The 18,777-nt window shown below is 55.4% G+C and overlaps 3 protein-coding genes across 5 annotated transcripts in view; 1 reads left to right on the top strand and 2 right to left on the bottom strand.

Moving 5' to 3' along the window:
- Positions 1 to 902: 902 nt before the first annotated feature.
- On the top strand, positions 903 to 4,676 carry TBX6 (T-box 6). The gene is made up of 8 exons (XM_004692015.2): positions 903 to 1,020; positions 1,101 to 1,335; positions 2,169 to 2,436; positions 2,518 to 2,664; positions 2,755 to 2,825; positions 3,891 to 3,964; positions 4,039 to 4,222; positions 4,302 to 4,676. The coding sequence occupies exons 1-8, from the start codon at positions 903 to 905 to the stop codon at positions 4,513 to 4,515; spliced, it is 1,311 nt and encodes a 436-aa protein (XP_004692072.1). The 3' UTR covers positions 4,516 to 4,676.
- Positions 4,677 to 5,320: 644 nt separating this feature from the next.
- PPP4C (protein phosphatase 4, catalytic subunit) lies at positions 5,321 to 12,745 on the bottom strand. The gene is made up of 9 exons (XM_004692013.2): positions 12,646 to 12,745; positions 12,267 to 12,431; positions 8,588 to 8,639; positions 8,056 to 8,106; positions 7,741 to 7,842; positions 7,054 to 7,227; positions 6,833 to 6,959; positions 5,852 to 6,041; positions 5,321 to 5,765 (listed from the first exon to the last, which is right to left on the bottom strand). The coding sequence occupies exons 2-9, from the start codon at positions 12,362 to 12,364 to the stop codon at positions 5,636 to 5,638; spliced, it is 924 nt and encodes a 307-aa protein (XP_004692070.1). The 5' UTR covers positions 12,365 to 12,431; positions 12,646 to 12,745; the 3' UTR covers positions 5,321 to 5,635.
- A 1,855-nt stretch (positions 12,746 to 14,600) lies between these two features.
- The window catches only part of ALDOA (aldolase A, fructose-bisphosphate), a 5,060-nt gene continuing 883 nt past the window's right edge, over positions 14,601 to 18,777 (bottom strand). Inside the window, exons 1-9 of one of the 3 annotated variants that reach the window (XM_004692012.2) lie at positions 18,531 to 18,668; positions 17,157 to 17,283; positions 16,855 to 17,066; positions 16,344 to 16,398; positions 16,050 to 16,210; positions 15,629 to 15,712; positions 15,341 to 15,515; positions 14,983 to 15,182; positions 14,601 to 14,897 (exon numbers count right to left, since the gene is read on the bottom strand). In XM_004692012.2, coding sequence (XP_004692069.1) covers positions 14,802 to 14,897; positions 14,983 to 15,182; positions 15,341 to 15,515; positions 15,629 to 15,712; positions 16,050 to 16,210; positions 16,344 to 16,398; positions 16,855 to 17,066; positions 17,157 to 17,268 — 1,095 coding nt within the window. In that variant the 5' untranslated portion in view covers positions 17,269 to 17,283; positions 18,531 to 18,668 and the 3' untranslated portion in view covers positions 14,601 to 14,801. Of the gene's footprint in view, positions 14,898 to 14,982; positions 15,183 to 15,340; positions 15,516 to 15,628; positions 15,713 to 16,049; positions 16,211 to 16,343; positions 16,399 to 16,854; positions 17,067 to 17,156; positions 17,284 to 17,457; positions 17,614 to 18,530; positions 18,669 to 18,777 lie in introns of those variants that run through there. The other 2 variants (XM_012731938.1, XM_012731939.1) reach the window with 2 other exon arrangements.

Here is an 18,777-nt window from a genome sequence, read left to right as displayed (position 1 = left end):
GATCTGCATCAACTCCGCCTCAGCGTTTTGCCGCCGCCTAGGGGCCGCTCTCGTGGGAAGCCGCGGCGTCGGCGTTGTGGGTTCCGCGCCCCTCTCGTTCCAACTACAAATTCCAGCGGTCGCAGCGCGGCCGGGCGGCGTCTGTCAGCTTCCTTCGCGCCGAGGCCCGGCGCTGGGCCTGCTGGGAAGTGTAGTTCCCAGGGTTCCCCAGCGCGGGACCTGCTGGGAAGCCCGAGCGTCGGCCGTCTAGCTGTGGGTGCTTCTAAACAGCTGACACTGACCGAAAGTGGAGTTTTTTCCTATCGGGCACCACGAAGGCCTCCAGGGCTCAGGCCTCGGTTGCGGACTCCTTGGATTCCTCGAGGTCCCCAGGCCCTCTAACCCTGCTCTTACCCTCCCGTCACACTTAGTCCAGCCAAGTCCCAGCCTCCAAGTGAAGGGGCGGGGGCACCTGTCAGAAAAGCCTGGGGGCGCCATGGTCTGTGCCAGGACTCCAGGTTCCATCCCAGGATCCAGGCCCCGCCCCTCAGTAGCTTATCCTAGCTGGGGCTCTCCCCGTGGGAACAGGGGACCAGCTGGCCGGAAGCGCCAAACTGCGTCCCTGTCGAGCCCCTGGGGATCAATCAGGCCGAGGAGTTAATTATGTAATGAGGGGGCAGGGGGTCGGAGCTAATGAAGCCTAGGGGGGAGGGGGGAAAGGGAGGGTACCCAGGTATCCGGCCCCCTCTTGGACCTCTTCCAGGCCCCAGGGGTCTCCACCTCAGCCCAACTCCTGGGCCTCAAAGAGGGGAGGGGCTGTGATCCTGGGTCTGGAAGGGGCTGAGCTGTGAGCTATAAAGGGGGCATTTCTCAGCACTGGGGAACTCTGGGCAGTGTGACCTGAGGCCGGACAGGAGTACTCCATGTACCATCCGCGAGAGTTATACCCCTCCTTGGGGACTGGCTACCGCCTTGGGCCCCCCCAGCCAGGGGCAGATTCCAGCTTCCCGCCTGCCCTGGCAGAGAGCTATCGCTACCCTGGTGAGCTGAGACTAGCTCTGGAATAGGGGTTGGGGGTGGCTGTGTCCTTCAACTGGCCCCTCATTCTCTCCCATCTCCAGATCTGGACACTCCCAAACTGGATTGCTTCCTTTCGGGGATTGACGCTGCTCCCCGCACCCTGACTGCTCCCCCACCTCTGCCTCCACTGCCCCCAGCCCTGGGCACTGAGCCACCCCCCTCTGCCTCAGAGACCCTTCACTCGCTCCCTGGAGTCAGCCTGAGCCTGGAGAACCGGGAGCTGTGGAAAGAGTTCAACTCTGTGGGAACGGAGATGATCATCACCAAAGCTGGGAGGTGAGGGGCTGGGCCAGGGTCAGAGAAGCCAGTGTTCCTGCAGGGGGTCTCTTGGGAAAGGCAGAGTTCTTGGTGATGGGTGTAAGTCTGGGGCGCTAGGGGTAGCGGTCTAAGTTTAGTGTGACTAGATGAGGGGTCATTCTGTGGTACAGGTCAGGGCTCGGTTTGTGGAGTCTGTGGCTGGTTTAAGGACAACCTGTGCAAGGGTCACAGGTCAGTATAGTCTGTGTTCTGGAAGTCTGACTGCGTGACAGATTAGTAGGTGGCCTAGATCAGAAGTCTGTGGCTGGAGTCTGGGTTCAGACTATGACTAGGTCAAGGGCCAATCAGTGACCACCATCAAGAAATCTGGCCAGGATCAGGGGTAACATGTGGCTAGGTCCAAGAGGCAGGGAAATGGTCTGCGTGGGATCTCTGAGGCCAGGAGCCAAGGCCCTCACATGGAAAGTTCTCTGCGGAAGGTAAGGCAGTTTTGTTTTGTTTTGTTTTTTCTTACCGAAGTTTGTCCAGCTGGCAGCTGTAGATTCTGATGCCACGGCTCAGGTAAGGCGACCTCTGGTTTTGAGATGGAGTTTGAGGGACTAGGTGTCGAATCCGACTCTTCCAGTCTGCTGTATGACTCTGGGCAAATCATCTGACCTGTTTCCCAACTGTAAAATGGAATGAGATCAATTTCCAGCTCTATGACTCTGTCCTCTGAGTTCTAACTCCACCTCCCTCCACGTTTCTCTGACAGAATGGGTGAGCGGTGGCTATGACCAGGTTGGATGTGAGTGCAGTGCCCACCCTGGCCAGTGGGTAGCTCCAGGCCTCTCCCCTTCCCTCCCTAACAGGCGCATGTTCCCTGCTTGCCGAGTGTCAGTCACCGGCCTGGACCCTGAGGCCCGATACCTATTTCTTCTGGATGTGGTTCCAGTGGACGGGGCTCGCTACCGCTGGCAGGGCCGGCGCTGGGAGCCCAGTGGCAAGGCTGAGCCCCGCCTACCTGACCGGGTCTACATCCACCCTGACTCTCCTGCCACTGGTGCTCACTGGATGCGGCAGCCCGTGTCTTTCCATCGTGTCAAGCTCACCAATAGCACACTGGACCCCCATGGCCACGTGAGGCCCAGGCAGGGACCCCAGGCTGAAGGGTGGGGTGGGGCCCAGGGTAGGGAGTTACTGGTGTTTCTTCCTTCCTAGCTCATCTTGCACTCCATGCACAAGTATCAGCCCCGCATACACTTGGTGCGTGCTGCCCAGCTTTGCAGCCAACACTGGGGGGGCGTTGCCTCCTTCCGCTTCCCCGAGACCACGTTCATCTCTGTGACAGCCTACCAGAACCCGCGAGTGAGTAACCGTGCTTATAGGTGGGGCTGGCGGGCTGGTGCCTTGCCAGGCTGCAGGAGCCTTAACCCTGCCTGGATGTGTGCTCCCCAGATCACACAACTGAAGATTGCAGCCAACCCCTTTGCCAAAGGCTTCCGGGAGAATGGCAGAAACTGTAAAAGGTGGGCATTGCTGGTTCATTCACTCCTTCACTCAACAAAGTGGCGATTAGTAACCACCCTCTATGTACCTGTTACTGTGCTGGATGCCAAGGACATAGTGATAAATAAAAACATTTATTGACTCTTGACAAATATTTAGCACCTGCATTGGGCCAGAACAAGCTTAGGCACTGGAGATCCATCAGTAAACAAAACCCTGCCTTTCTGGAACTGGTGATTCTAGTGGGCAGAGGAGACAAGTAAACCAGAGAAATATATATTTATCAATGTTAGAGCTGAGGTCTAATGAGAAAAAGGAAGATAGGAAGGACTACGGTAAGGTCTTTATTCAATGAGACCTGGAAAGGTCTGAGAAGCGAACATTTGGGGGGAACCTCAAGCATGGGAGTGATGGAGCGTGGGCATGATGGAGACTTGTGAAACGTGCACCAGGGAGGAGCACAAGCAAGGGCCCTGAGGTGGCAGTAGCCTGTGGTAAGGCTGGAGAGGTAAGTCAGAGGTGCTGGGAGCCAGGTTATGCTGGCGAGTATTTGCCAAGGACTCTGGCTTGTTAGTCCTGCCCATTGGAGCTCGCCCTGGCTGCTCAGGGAGTAAGTCAGGCGCAAGAGACAGATGACCCTCAGCATGAAAGGGTAGCTGCTGGCAAACCTTATCAGGCAAGGCCGTGTGCCATGGGAGGTCAGGACTTCCCCCGGCAGTTATACTTGAACTGAACGGACAAGAAGGATACATTAAGCAGGTAAAAGGGACAAAAAAGGGCTCCGGAGTAGAGACGGCAGAGGGGACGAGTTGGGTCGAGTTGGGATTGGACCGTGTTCTGGTCTTGCAGGACTTTCCATTGATTCTAAACTCAATAGGAACCATTGAAGTTTGAAGTCAGGAATAAATCCCAGCCCTGCCACTTTCTAGTCACTGAATCCTCTGGTTTTCAGTTCCTTCACCTGTAAAATGGGTATAATGGCACCTACCTGGTAAGAATCCCTGGGAGGGTGAAATACCTGTCACCTGGAAAGTGCTATTATTGCCATTATCATCACCATCATCATCACCATCACTATTCCCCAGGGAGCGAGAAGCCCGTGTGAAGAGGAAACTGCGGGCCCCAGAGCCAGTAGCCAGAGAGGCCTACGGGAGTGGAGGTGAGTGTCCCAGTCATGACGGGACCACGTCTGATGCTTACTGTCCTGGGCCCAACCTACCCCTCTCTCCACAGATGCACCAGGTGGTCCCTGTGACTCCACGCTGGGTGGGGATATTCGTGAGTCAGATCAAGAGCAGACCCCAGTGCCCCAGGAAGCAGCTCCAGCCGCAGCTCCTGCATGTGGTGGCCCCAGTGCCGAAGCCTACCTTCTGCACCCTGCAGCCTTTCATGGGGCCCCCGGTCACCTGCCCACTAGGTGAGTGGGACAAAGGGATGGGGCTGTTCTGGGATGAGGGTTCCCCTCCCCTGTCCTGACTACCTCTTTTCACTTTCAGGAACCCCAGCTTCTCTGAGACTCTAGACTCTGGGCGACCAGCGCCCTACTCAGCTGCATTTCTGGAGCTGCAGCCTGGGCCAGGGGGCTCAGGATACCCAGCAGCTGCACCCCCAGGACCCTTTGCCTCACACTTCCTCCAAGGGGGCCCCTTCCCTCTCCCCTATCCTGGGCCTGGGGGTTACCTGGATGTGGGCTCCAAACCAATGTACTGACCCTATTGCTGGGCTCCTCTGTCCCCCTCCCTGCCTTCCATCACAAAACTCCAGTTCCCTTCCCCCAAGCCCATTGCCCCCTCACTTCCACTGGTCCCATCCCCCACACCAAATGGCAGCCTTGGGCCTCCCCCCACCCCTACTTCACACTTTGATTTTACTCCCACCCCCCTCTGGCTTCAAAGCTCTGACTAAGCTGCTGGAGTCCAGCTGGGGCCTGCTTCCCCTTCCCGGCTCTCACCTCTGTGTGAATGGAGGGAGGCTCTGCCTGGCCAAATGGGGCCCCGGACCAGCACCCCCACCCCGCTTCACTGGTGGGCTCTCCAAGTTCTGCCCCCTGGCCCCAGCGCAAGCCACACCAGTCTGTTCTCAAGACCAGAGTATTTTTGTTAATAAAACTCCAAAGACATCTGTGCTCTGGAAACACTGGACTATGGCGTCTGGCCCTGGGCAGGGCTGGGTGAGCAAAGGTTTTGTGGGGAGACGCAGGCTGGGGTCTAGACTGCCAGCTTCCAGCTCTTGGCCTGTGCATATAGATCATTTTTCGCTGCAGGAAAACGGGCCTGTCCAAATGTCCTGACCAACTTTGAAAAAGCAAGGCTGCCTTTGGGAAGCCAGATCTGAACCTAGCACCCAGGAAGCCTCTGGGGAGCAGTTAGTCAGGGAGTGGAAGCCAGGCTCTGGGATAGTTAAGGGAGGGCCTGTGTCCACCCCCAAAAGCCCCCCCCACCACAACGTGCCAGACTAGCATCACTGTTCATTCCCAATCTGTGTGATACAAACCCAAATCCCCAATCCAGTCTGACATTTTTCTTCTTTTATTAGAATTTTTTTCCTTTTTTCCTCAAAATTTTTATCTAAAAACAAACAAACAAAAAGAAAAACAAAAACAAAAAAATTATTGGAAACGTCATGGTTCAAGTGGGGAGAAAGGAGAGTGCATGGAGCGCAGGCTCCGAGCCTCTCCAAAGTCCTCACCCTCGAAGTGCCCTCTTTGGGACAGGGCGAGCAGAGTCGGGGGCACTCCCTACCCCGCTGCCCAGCCTCTATCTGGAGTAGAGGGCAGAGTCACAGTGGTCCGAGGGCCAGTGGGGCTGGAGAGGGGCAGGGGCCGAAGGGGTCACAGGAAGTAGTCGGCCACGGGTTTCTTGGAGGGGATGCCCCGTGTCTCCTGTGGAGCAGCCTCGAAGATGATGAAATCTTTCTGGAGATGCTCGTCCAGCTCCAAGATGGCTGCCACATTCCCACAGCTGGAAGCCAGAGGGTAGCAGTGTTACAGGAATGGGCCGTCCTGGACCCCCTCCCCCATCTTGACCTCCTGGTCCAGGCTGCTCACCGGTAGCAGTAGTTGGGTGCTGACCACACGGTGAGCACAGTCTCGTTGAAGTGCCACTTGTACCCTTCCATCACCAGTTGGTGGGCGCGGCAGATCATGTCAATGTCGTTGGCTGCATTGAACTGGGCCACCACGTCACTACCGAACAGGTAGCCAGCCCCCCGAGGGCTCACACCCCAGCCTGTCGTGTCTGAGGCAAATGAAGGTAGGAATGGGGTAAGGGTGTCAAGGCTTCTCTGTCCACTGCCTTTTAAAGGCAAATGACTTGACCCCCACCTCCCCCCAACCAATCGGCCGGAGGGGACATGAGCTCAGGGGCCTGAATGTGTACTGGGTGCTTCTAAGGGAGAGGATGGCAAATGCTGGATCAGATAAGCTCCAAAGCAGAAAGAAGTTCCTGGTAGCTGGAACCACTACATAAGCAGCAGAGTCATGTGGTTTTCTGTCCAAACAACAGGCACTCACATGTGAAGGGAGGCGCGAGTCCAGCGGAGCAGATGTGACTGGGCAGTCCCAGCCCTGGGAGGCAGGCAGACTAAGCCGGCATGGCAGCGACGGGGCAGTCCCGGACTGGCACTTGGGAGACTTAGCTTTCACCTCAGCCCTGCTCTATCTTGGCCGAGAAGCCTCTAACAAAGGGGTCCTCCCGGGGCTACCATTCTGGGAATCTGACCTTGGTAAAAACTACTGGTAAGTTCTAAATGTTAAGGGAACCAATGGTTTCATCCTAAAAAAGCCTCTGAGCCATGACATACAGGTCTCAACCCCCTCTCTGGGCTCAGAGCACCCTGCTTCCCACATTCCCCATCCTCCTGATGGTGCCAAGCTATGGGCAGGTCAAATACAGATGCCAGTGAAAACCTGCCTATTCTGCCTTTCCCCAAACTCACCTGGCTTTCTGTTCCTTCAAGGAACTTGCTAGAACCACCTCTCAGCCTCTCAACTAAGGGTAGAGGCTACCTGCCTGCTTGCCACCCTTACCTTCAGGGTCCGACCAGAGCAGGTCACACATGGGCCCATCATGAGGCACCTCTTGCTTTCGGTCAATTGTCCGGATCTGGTCCAGGGTCTGAATGGAGGGAGAGAGGCCCCCGTGCACGCAGAAGATCTACCGGGGAGAGCAGGAAAGAAGAGCTGAGAGTCAGGCCCAGAAACTTTCCCCCCACCCCGTCCAGCACTGCGGAGCCCTGTGGATGGCCTACCTTCCCATCGATGATGGCCGACAGGCTGAGGTAGTCAAAGATCTCCGTGCAGTAGCGCCACACAGTCACGGAGCCGTACTTGCGCAGGCACTCGTCGTAGAAGCCATAGACCTGGGTGATCTGGCGGCTCTCATGGTTGCCCCGAATCAGGGTGATGCGGTCTGGATAGCGAACCTGAAGCAAGCCCGGGCTGGGTCTAGGTTCTTTCCCCCTTCCGATCACCTCCCATCTGCAGCCTACTCCATCCACATCCCTACTGTCCAGTCCAGATTCAGGTCATCTTTTCCTGGAATCACACTTCATCTACTTTACAGGCCCCCAGACGCAAAGCTGACCCCCACCCATCGACTGAAATGGCTTCTCTTTCACCTACCAACACAGAGCAAGCCCACAGCATGGCCACCAGGTGCTGGCCCCTTGCAACCACTCTTCTGCTGACGACCACTGAGTTCAGCTGAACACAGCCCTTGCTACTTTCTGGAAGCCTCTCTTCCCTCCCCCCCCAATGCCACTACTCCAACCTCCTGCTCCAGGAGCCCAATCAAATGCCCCAAGTGAAGGAAAGCTCCTGTGACCACCTCCACACACAGAATCTATGAGCACCAGCAGCACAGCTTGAAAGGAGGTGAGGGCGGGAAGGATGCAGACAGGCCAGGCTAGGACGACCCAGAAGTCAAGGGCTCCCACCTTAAGTGCCAGCAGCAGGAGGAACGTTTCAACACTGTAGAAACCACGATCCACAAAGTCCCCCATGAAGAGGTAGTTGGTCTCAGGAACATCACCACCAACCTGGAGGGAGAAGAGGATCTGTTCTTCAACTGTCCCCTAACCACTGAGGTGGCTCACTTTCCAGTCAAGCTGGGGCCGTTTTTTTCACAATGAGCCAACCTAACCAGAACTTTCTTGCCCCCATTCACTCATCGGATTCAAGCTTCCACTCTCAATTAGCGGGTCCTGCAGTCACACCCCCAGGTCATCTCCCCAGTGTTTCCCCACACTCACTCTGAACAGCTCCTTGAGGTCATAGAATTGTCCGTGGATGTCGCCGCACACCTGGGAAGTGAAAAGGTAGGTGGGAAGTCACGGCCCAAAAGCCTCTGCGCTAGCAGATCCTTATTCATGGAGCAGCCCCTGCTTCCAAGGGCCAAAAGTCTGCATGCCCCCCCACATTAGCCTGGTGGGGCATCCCTTCCCGTCCTGTTCCCACAGCGAGTTCTGTGGGCAAGAGCTAGAGCCAGGTCCTTCCAGCTAGACCTGCAGCTCCTGGAGGCTCCACCACCTCTCCCTACTCCCCTTACAGCTCTCACAGTAGTTACTAACAGTCCTGCCCTGGCCAAAAGCACCCATCCAACAGATCGGAAGACTCCTCCAGGAACAGCCACTTCTTGTAATAAGGCTCCCCTGAAGAGGGAGGAGGGAGACAGCTACATGGGGCTCTCTGGGTCCCCAGGGAAGAGGGAGCGTGCAAGCCTAAAGGGACAGCCCATGTGCCCCAAAGACCACGTGAGGCTCTGGAGGGACAAAAGCTACTCACTGTGACTGGTGAGTCCACCCTCTGCACGTTGCTCTCCTCTACCAAGATCTCTCTGGAGACAGGAGAAGACCAGGGTCACCACAGCCAGGCAGCGCAGCGCAGCCCAGCCCAGCCCAGCCCAGCCCAGCCCAATCCCTGACTTTTCCGCGGCGGCAGGGTAGGAGGGAGTCCTTCCACCTCTAGGGGGCAGCAGTGAGTAGGCAAGTTCCCCAGACAGGCTGGCGGCAGCTTGCCTGCTCAGCATCCTTCCAAGCTCCTGGTGGCCAACAGATCAGAGCTCTAGCTCTCATCCCAGCATTCGGTCTTTCCAAGAAAGCTGTGCCATCCCAGGCCTGACTCGCCCTGCCGCTCCCTTCTCACGTCAGCACTCACTCCCAGAAAACACACATCCTGTCCACACAGAGTTCTCTGCTCAGCCTGGATGTCAAGACTGGGCCCTTGGCTGAGTTCTCAGTCTCTGTCCATCACAAGGAAATTCCCCAGGCTGTCCAAAGGCGGTGGGGTGGGGTCGGTGTGGGGGCCAGTCATCAGGTGCATCTTCAAAAGGATACTTTACTACCTTTTCATTGTTCATTTAGAAAAAAAGGAAGACTCTGTTCTCTCATTTGACCTTGCAGTGCAGTCTACTCCCACTCAGTGAGCGTGAGAATGACCACTGCCAGTTGCAGACCCTCAGCTTCAGTAGTACCATCCACCCAAAATTTGGCCTCGATGAAAATGACAGCAATGAACACTCCAGCTCGCACCATGTGCCTGGCCTGCAGCAAGAGCTGTATATGGACAATCAAACCACCACCTCAAAGGCAGGCCCTGTGATGGTTCCTGCTGCTCAGAGAAAGCCAGCGGCTGTGGTCATTCCAGCGGAGTTGAACGAAGGTGCCCTGGCTCCATGGTCAGGCTCTCCCATTTGCACTATTCTGGTGTGGGAGAGCCAGACCCAGTTATCACTGTCATTCTCTGTGCATTCGACTGAGAGCTCCCTGAGCTCAGGGAAAGGGGGTTTCGTGACGGCCTACGGGAGGTGTACCTTGGCTATCCTGGAACGGAAAGAGGCACTGGCGATAGCATGAGAGGCCGCAGAGCGGTGGGACTTGCGACCTCTCCTGCATCTCGTGCTGAACGCCTTCCACACTAATGGTTTAAAATAACCTTTCAATAGACTAAGGGCAGGCTCACAAAGCTGGAGATTGGGTGAACCAGAACCCAGGAGCCCAGTTTCCTGAGAATCTATGCCAGCCCCTTCCACCAACCTCAGATCAAAACTCCACCTGTCATTCTGGGCCAGCTCACTGTCCAGCCCAACTGTCACCTGCAGCATGCCAACAGCCTGCTGATGCTTGTGCCTGCTCACTTTTACTTCCACAACCAATGCGACCTTTAGTAAACTTGCTGAAGTATCAGTCCCTAGATCTGCAGAATCTCACTGCAGTCTCATAATTTAAAAGACACAGAGACGCAGAGGTAAATGACATAACTAGGGCCACGCTGTTCATAGGTGACAAAGCTAGGATGCAGCCTAGAGAGCACCTGATTCAAAATCATCTGTTCTTCATCTGTGGCAAGTTCAGGTCACACATTTCAGGTATCTGTAGTCTGAAGGATTTGAGTCTGTGAACAAGCTGAAGCTGTGGATACTCCAACCTTGTCCTGGGCCCCCAGAGAGTAACCCAGGAGGCCATGGCCAGGAGCAAGAGTTGCCCCCCTCAGACTGGGCCTGGGACAGTAACAGCCGAGTGAAGTATCTCCTAGCTTCATCTTGGTTTCAACTGGGCAGGACTCACATCTCCCAGCTTCCTGCTGCCTCTCTCACAATCTATGTCTCCGCCTGGCTGTTCATCAGCACAGAGTTTAGTCAAGCTCTGCATATAAAACCAATCTCCCTCTAACTAAACTAGAAGACCTTGGGCAAGACATTCTCTTCTTTGAGGTTCAGTTTCCTCTTCAGTGAAAACTCACTCCTGTCCCACCTACTTCACAGGGCTGCTGCAGAAGGCAACAGAAACTGAACACAGCTTCTCTTCTAAAACACCATCAAGCCATCCACACATCAGCTCTCATCACCATCAACACCGATTCAGGCCCGGTGGGGGACATGAGACCTCATGGGGAAATAAATAGGGCCAGTCAGCACTGCTTTATGTTCCCAAAATATGCTAGTCAAGGGCGATTAGCAGTCAAGACTTAAAAAATCTTGGGACTTGTCTGGTGAGTGAAATTTTCTTAAGTTAGCAAAGCACAATAGTCACAGATAAGCATTTAAAAGGGGCCTTGCCACCCCCCTACAGGCTCAGTCTGTGGGAGTCAAAGCCAAGCAAAGTGTCTGATGGCTGAAAGTTCAAACTCATGTGGCCAGCCACCTTCTCGGTGGGAGAATTCAGTCAGGTCGCTAGGCCTCTAGGAATCATGGCTTCCTGTTGTCTAAAATGGAGCAAGTAATTCCAACCCCATAGGTCTGCTAAGCAAAGAAAAATGGATTTCAGTTGTCTGCCAGCACAAAGACAGGCTAATCACTGCCTGTTGTCCAGTAAACGCAGGGTAACCCGGCTGGCTCTTTTCCCATAATGCTTGAGCTCGGTGGAAGCCACACTTGAACAGTTTCTCAGGGAAGACATGCGACTTGGTGGCTCCACTGCTGCCCACACATCCCACAGCCTCCACTCTTATCCTATTCTGCTTGGAATTCCCTTCCTCACTCACCCTGCCCACAGCTGCTCACATTACCTTCACCTTTCAAGGCCGCCCTATAAGCCTTCTCTGATGCCTTCAACCCGCATCAGCACTGCCCTCTTCCTACAACACCTCCAGTACCCTAACATTCTACCAAACACTACGCTGAGCTCATCCTAAGCGCCAACTCTTCACAACCACCTCACCAAGTACGATTATTCTCACTTTACAGACGAAGAAATCGAGTTTCAGTGACCTCAAGATCACCAACAGAGTAAGCGGCAGAGTTCAAATTCGCAGCTAGAGTCGTCATCATATCCAAAGCCTGGGGCCCGAACCACTACATCCTCCTACTTTCCGTGGAAGTCTGAGCTGCACCTCTCATACCGTGCTTGCTTCTGTGGCGGCTTATGTGCCGGCCACTTCTTAGGCTCCTACTCTGACTCTACATTCCTACAGGAAGGCCCCGAAAGGAAAAGGACATACAAAACTGGCTTCAGGCTCCATTCCTTACTTGCTGGTGACTCTGACCATGAGAGTCTTCACCTGCAAAACGGGGACAATACACCCATCTTTAAGGGTTGTTGTTAGAACTAGCAAAATTTTGTAAATCAGTCTTTAGCTTTCTTGCCTCAACCGTTTTTTCTGCTGCTGCCACTCCCTTTTATCAACTTATTCTCTCTTCGGGACTTATTCAAAATCCAGTTTCTCCAAGGAGTCTTCCGTGGCTCCCCCCAGACCGGGCTGTTTCCCTGAGCTTTCCAAGTACTTTCTATAACTCTTTTGTTCCACTGAAAACACATCATCTCATACTTCTAAGTGTCTTTATCCAGGTCCATCTTTCCCCAGTAGGCTGGCTGCTCCCGACAAAAGTGACCCTACTCCGCTCCTCTGCGAAACTTACAGGATGGGCCGACCCCAGACCCCTGCGCTGGTCTGCTCGGTCGGAACCGGGAGTCCGTCCGCCCTTCCCCGAGGTCTGGGCTTCCCCTCCCCGAGGTGGCCGGCTCACCTGGCCTTCGCGCACAAGGCCTTGACTTCGCTCTCCTTGATGAGCTCGCAGCGCCGCAGTTGCTCGATCTGCCGGTCCAGGTCACTGATCTCCGCCATGGCCCACCCACCCCCAGCGCGGGTCAGAGCCGGGGCCGCCGCCCCCTCCGCTCCGCACAGGGGTCTCCTGGGAAAGGCGAAGGTGAGCCCGCGGATCAGGGGGCGTCGGGGAGGGGGGGCCGATTGAATTCTGGCGCTGACCCCCCCCACCCCCGACCTCCCCCTCACATCGGCCCCAGGACCCCCAGCGTCCCACGGCCCTGGCGGCCCCCAGCTAACTCCCGTCGAACCCCGCGGTCCCGCGCTAGGGACGGTGGCCTAGAGGGGCCTCAGACTATTACCCCCGCTGCGACTCCGGCTCCGGCGCTCTGGCTCCTTGCCTTGCTCCTTCAATCCGCTTTGGGCCGCCGCCGCCGCTTCTACTTCCGGCCCCGCCGCGGAAGCAAACGGAGAGCAGTTCCGCCGCGCGCCGGTAGTGGCGTCATACACACCGCCCCCTCCCGCGCCGCGCCCTCAACCCCACCTCTCAAGCCAAAGAATGGAAACAAGCCCAAGGAGCCGGATGTGGGCGCCGTGCGGGCGGAAGTCGTGAGCCACTGGTGCAATGAGGCCTGTACAGACCCATCCGGGCCCCTCCTGGCTCCCTTAGGGAAACTGAAGCCGAGCCAGGCTTCGCCGTGTAAGTTGGTCACACGGTTTCGTTTACCGGTCTTGGTCGGCCGCCCCATTATAGCCCCAGTGCTCAGAACAAGGCCCGCAGGGCACAGTAAGCTTCCATAAATCGTCATTCAGTGTCTGCAGGGGCGGGTCCAGATGTCTCCATGGCTCCAGACTTTCTGCATGGAGGCCCGCCGAAATTCGAAGCAGAAAGGAGTTCCTCATACAAGCTTATGTATGCCTGTCCATAGGACCACCCCTTTCCTAGATCCTTGACAGCCTCCAGTTGCGCCTATTGTCGGCAAGTTTTATTGTTTTTTAGGAGGAAGAAACTGGCCCAGAGGCAGTTCACGATTACATAACAAAGATTCCTGGGTTTGAACCAAGATTGGAATTTGAACCCAGTAAAGTTGTGTCCTCAAGCATCTTGCTCCTCACTTCCACTTTCTGGAACCCACTCTGCCATTGTAAATCCCAAAGTCCCCAAGGTGGCATTTGAAGTCCTCTATTTTTTTCTCTCTTGCTTCACGCAGAGGAAGCAGCTGATCTTTAAGGAAACTTCCTGGTATCTTTGCGCTTTCTCCTTCCTTTTGGAATGTCCTTTTTATCCTCAATTGACCTTCAGTTTTTATTTGCTGTACCTTAGATTTTGCTTCACAAAATTGAGATTAGGCACAGCAGTGAGTGCAGTGTTGAAAGGGCTCTAAAAATAGGTTTGGTTTTGTATATAGGTAAAAATGCAAATACGCAGGGAAGCAAAAGACTGAATTCTTAAATTCCTAGAAGAGCATAAGTCAAGTCAGTTCTGGAGGATCATTACACGGTGTCAGTAGATGCTGAGAGATCAGAAAATCCTAGTTTTTCCCTCTCTAAAAGGGAAGAGGAAAGAGCTCATGGAAGAAACTTGGGATATGGCAGGACTTAACTGTTCCCTGATCACTAGGATCTCTGGTAACTGAAAAGACCTGACCTAGGTACTGCTACGCCTCAGCCTGGTTAATTAGGAAACAATACAAGGCACTGCTTGGGAGGAGGTGCTTCGTGGAATGCAACAGCTACCGAGATTCTGTTCTTAGCCAAGAATCTGAGCCCCCACAGTTCTCTGTGTGCATGTTTGTCAAGGGGGTATATTGAAGATTCCAGTACTTCAAGGGGTTCCACAGCCCAAAGAAGCTAGTTCTGTTCCCATCTGCCATTAATATGGGGAGGCAGACCAGCTCAACAGTGCCACGGAAGGAGATATGCCCTCATAACCTTGTTTCCACCAAGAAACAGTGCTATCTAGGGCAGCATAGCCTTAAGCATAAACCAGGAGTAACAGCACCTGCTCACAGAACACTCATTATGTTTCCTGACTCATAGCACTGGGCAGTCTGTGGCTGCCTTTGTCTGTAGCTGCAGTATCAGATGCTGCTGGTAAAGGGGTGGAGCACCTGGTAACTGGAAGAAAATTCACAAGCTCTGCTCTCAAAGCTCTGGGCAAGTATAAAACCAAACAGGAAGGTCCTAAACACCTCCCTTTCACCATCTTCCTGCTTATGAAGGAAAAGCACAATACAAGGACTCTTTCTTCTTCTAGGTCCTCCCACCTTCCCTGGCCCTCCCCTGCACCAAACACTACAGACATGGACAGTCGACGCCCCCTTAAATAGTTGTTTATTGGCAGTGGGCTGGAAAGGGCGATGGAGTTATTAGCATACACAGACAACACCACACACCAGTGTCACGAGGGAGGCAAGAGTAGGAAAAAGCAGCCTGGAGCCCTGGATGATGCCCCTTCTTCGAGTGTGGGAGGGGCAGGGCCTGGAGTGTTGAGGGGGCAGCCTTAGAACACTACGGCTCAGTAGGCATGGTTAGAGACGAAGAGAGACTCGCTGGCTGCAGCCCCCGACTGGCCGCTTGGTGTGTACTTCCCTTGGCAGGCGAGGCTGTTGGCCTAAGAGGGGAGAGGAGCCTGAGTGAGGTTTCTTCTGAGAGCCCTGTCCACCCCTGCATCCCACCCTCTCCCAGTCCTGCCTTACCAGGGCTCGTTTGACATACTCCTCCTGAGCAGCCTTCAGGTTCTCCTTCTTTCCGCCCCAGGCCTTCAGAGCAGAGGCCTGCAGGGCTCGGCCGTAGGAGAAGGTCAGGGCCCACGGCTTCAGCAGGGGGCACTTGTTGATGGCATTCAGGTTGATGGATGCCTCCTCCTCACTCTGGCCACCAGACAGGAAGGTGACCCCTGTAGAACAAGGGGCGGAATGAGGGGAGGAGTTGTAGTCAGAGACCCAGGGTTGTAGAAACCCCTGAAAGCTGACCTGGAAATCAGACCAGTGGACATGAGAATTGTGAGTGTAGTTTATCGACCATGCAGAGGTCAAGATGAGGGTATGATCTCACCAGGGACGGCAGGGGGCACTGTACGGCGCAGTGCAGTGACGGTTGCCATGGCAATCTCCTCATGAGAAAATTTCTGGGTGCAGGCATGGCCTGGGGTCACCATATTGGGCTTCAGCAAGGTGCCTTCCAGGTAGACGTGGTGGTCACTCAGAGCCTTGTAGACCGCAGCCAGCACCTGGAGCAGGGCAAGGCCACGATGGGGTAGGACAGAGTAGGGGGGACAGGGGTCTACCCAAGGTCCCAGGCCTAGCTGCCTTGACCACCACACTGCACAGGCAGGCAACCTACCTTCTCAGTCACATACTGACAGCGCTTCAAGTCGTGGTCCCCATCAGGGAGGATCTCAGGCTCCACAATGGGCACGATGCCATTCTGTGGGGCAAGGAATAGGGTAGCCATCAGGCCTCCTAACAATACCCCACCTGCAGCCCTCCACAACCATCAACCAAGATCTTATCTCCATGATGACAGACTATTGGCTTCCAAGCCCTCAGCAGTTTGTAGGAGAGGCTGCTCCTCAGAACCACCCGGATTCCCTATCTGCTCGAACAGCCCTTGAGTGTCCTCCACAGGACCAGGCTGGAGGCCTGGTGAGGATCCGCAACAGTTGTCTTGGGGGAGGTGGGTATCCTGGCAGATGGTGGCAAGCTAGCTGACGCTCTGGAACCAAATGAGGTGGGGAGTGGCTTGTTGGGGACTGCAGGCCAACCTGCTGGCAGATGCTGGCATAACGGGCCAGAACGTTGGCGTTTTCCATGATGGCAAGAGCTGAGGGGGTGTGTTCCCCAATCTTCAGCACACAGCGCCACTTGGCAAAGTCAGCTCCGTCCTTCTTGTACTGGGCACAGCGCTCAGACAGCCCATCCAGCCCTGGAGGGGGACAGAGTTGTCAGATCATGGCTGAGAAGGGGGCAGGTCACTCCCTCCACCCAGGGTACCCAGAGGGGTAATGGATAGGGTAAGCTGGGTCAGTAAGGAAGGGGAGTTTGTCAGCAGTTCTCACCTTGGGTGGTAGTCTCTCCATTTGTTCCTGCCAGAGGCACCACACCCTTGTCTACCTGTGGGGTTGGGGAATACATCTTAAGAGAGAGGAAATGACCTCTGGTATCCTTTGTCCTCTGTAGTCTCAATCTGCCCCATCTTACTCTCTCAAGGGGCATCTCATGGTTTGGAAATGTTGGCCCTTAGGTACAGTATCTGGTCTTATGGGAGGACACATGGGGTGTTATCTGATAAGAGCATGGGCTCCTACCACAACCCTGAGCAAAACATTTCATTGCCTTGAACTTCTGGTTTTTAATCTGTACAATCAGGATAATATCTTGTTCTTAAAACTGCAAAAATTACAAATGCCAACCGAGTCCCAGAAGTTTCTAGTTTTTCTCACATATGCTTCCGAGGTGACAGCAGCAGAGAACTTTCTAGGATCCCAACTGTGTTCATCCCCAGTCTATGACTGATTTCTTCCCACCTACCCATCTCAAATCTCATGCCCAAAGGCTCAGCCCCCTCACCTTGATGCCCACAACACCGCCTTTGGATTTGATAACTTGGGGGAAGGGACGCCCATCATCCGCTTTCTGGTAGAGTGTCTCATGGAAGAGGATGACACCCCCAATGCAGGGGTTCACACGATCGTCTGCAGTCAGCAGCAGCTGGCGATAGAAACGTCGGTTCTCCTCGGTGTTCTCAGTGCCAATGGACTGCAGCCGCTTGGCAATGCTCCCTGAAGAGAGCAACGCACAAGAGTAAGGGGCTAGCAGACACTCAGACTGTCACCCCCACCCTGAGCCCTCCCACAGTGTCCTGCCCGCACCAGTGGACTCATCTGCAGCCAGGATGCCCTTTCCTGGAGCCACTATGCGAAGAGCTATGTCAGACAGCTCCTTCTTCTGCTCCGGGGTCAGTGCTGGGTATTGGTAGGGCATGGTGCCGGTCAGATCCTGGGCAGAGGACAGATGAGAGAGTGGTTGGTTAGCTGAGCCTCCCAAAGAGCAGGGCCTCTTGCCTGGAGGTGAGGACAGAGGTTCCCTACCTCCCCTGCCCCACACCCAGCAGGTCTCGGGACTCTTCCTGGCCCCTGCACCAACTTCCCTATACTAGGCTGTCTCTTGTACCTTTCCTAACTCTGTTTGTTGCTGGGTGTTGCCCAGCTGGGGGTGGGGCTGCGTACTAGCATCTGGAGTAAAGGAATAAGCCAGAGCCATGGACAGGTGGGTCATGTAGAAGCTGGACCCTTCTGGCTTGCTCCTTGCCATGGGGTTGCTTTGCCTAGAAGCAAAACCGAACCAAAACATTTCAGAATTTATAGAGGTTGCAGGTAAGGCAGAGGAGCCCCATCCCCTCATTTGACAGGACCAGATCTGAGGTTAGAACCCAGATCTTGTCATAGGGGTGGTTCCTTCCAGTCCACCCAAGATCCCAGGGGTGTCCCAGGCCTCAGAGCCTCAAGGACATCCCAAGGTCACGCTTCTCCCCCAGGGTGGAGGAGGGGTTTCAGGAAAAAGGGGGTGAGAGGGTAACCAGAAGCTCAGGAAAGTACAGAGCAGAGGAAACCCAAACCAAGGTGGAGGAAAGAGATGAGGTTTGCCATTCTCACTGCTCATACAGGGTAAGCGGGGAGGAGGCAAGCGCCCCACCCCTTCCCCGAAAAATGCTCCTCTGCTGGCTGGACTGCAGCTGTTCCAGGCCTCGAATCAAGGTCACCCGATGATAAGGAAAGAGGGAAAATGTTAATGGGGCATCGGGCACTGCCAAGGGGGTGCCCCTTCTTAGCAGGGGGCACCTGCCACCAGGGCAGGGGCCAACCACCCTTTTCGGAAACTCAGAGACAGTACAGGAGCCGGCCCACACCCTCGCTGCCTCTGGGGATTTATGCGGAGGCAAAGTCGTGACCCTTTACACCAGTGGTTCCAGCAAGAAAAAGGCAAAGGGCCTCCATCTCACTCTGCTCCTCCCCGCCATGACTCGGGCAGCGAGGCCGGCAGTGCACTGCGCAGCAACCCCGGGGCGCTCGAGCCGGAAAGGGCCGGGGAGTCTGGGCTGGACGCAGATGTGTGTGAGCCGACGGTGGTCAGAGGGCGATGCTGGACCCGGGTGCAAGGCTGCGCGCCGCCGTCCGGCACCCCCACCCGCCCCCACGATCCTTCTCTACGATCCCAGAACTTCGCACAGAGAGAGGGGCGCTCACCTGGCACCGGAGGGGGGCGGGTTTGAGGGGCGCGGCGGTGTTGGGCGGCGGGCTGGCGAGTGGACTGCGGGAGCGAACGCGGCAGTCGTCACCAGAACCCCAGTTCTGCGGCGCATTCCAAGAGGAACGCAACCTATTCACTCCCGGGGGGCGGGCCTTACGAGGGCGCCGCTCCACCCTCCGCGGGGTGCTTTTCCTTTGCGAGGACGGCGCGTCCAATGGCAGGCCGGCGGCCGCCCCCGGAGGC

The sequence above is a fragment of the Condylura cristata genome, unplaced genomic scaffold (assembly GCF_000260355.1).
Source record: "Condylura cristata isolate star-nosed mole 26May11 unplaced genomic scaffold, ConCri1.0 scaffold00032, whole genome shotgun sequence".
Lineage (NCBI taxonomy): Eukaryota > Metazoa > Chordata > Mammalia > Eulipotyphla > Talpidae > Condylura > Condylura cristata.
This window is presented reverse-complemented; position numbering and strand designations above follow the sequence as displayed.

Excerpts from the sequence above, each read along its gene's own strand:
- TBX6 (XM_004692015.2), top strand. The coding sequence starts at position 903 with ATGTACCATCCGCGAGAGTTATACCCCTCCTTGGGGACTGGCTACCGC. Across the intron at positions 2,437-2,517 it reads CACTGGACCCCCATGGCCAC|CTCATCTTGCACTCCATGCA; the intron begins GTGAGGCCCAGG and ends CTTCCTTCCTAG. Across the intron at positions 4,223-4,301 it reads CCCGGTCACCTGCCCACTAG|GAACCCCAGCTTCTCTGAGA; the intron begins GTGAGTGGGACA and ends TTTCACTTTCAG.
- PPP4C (XM_004692013.2), bottom strand. The coding sequence starts at position 12,364 with ATGGCGGAGATCAGTGACCTGGACCGGCAGATCGAGCAACTGCGGCGC. Across the intron at positions 8,640-12,266 it reads GCCTTGTGCGCGAAGGCCAG|AGAGATCTTGGTAGAGGAGA; the intron begins GTGAGCCGGCCA and ends TCCTGTCTCCAG. Across the intron at positions 8,107-8,587 it reads GGGTGGACTCACCAGTCACA|GTGTGCGGCGACATCCACGG; the intron begins GTGAGTAGCTTT and ends TTCACTTCCCAG.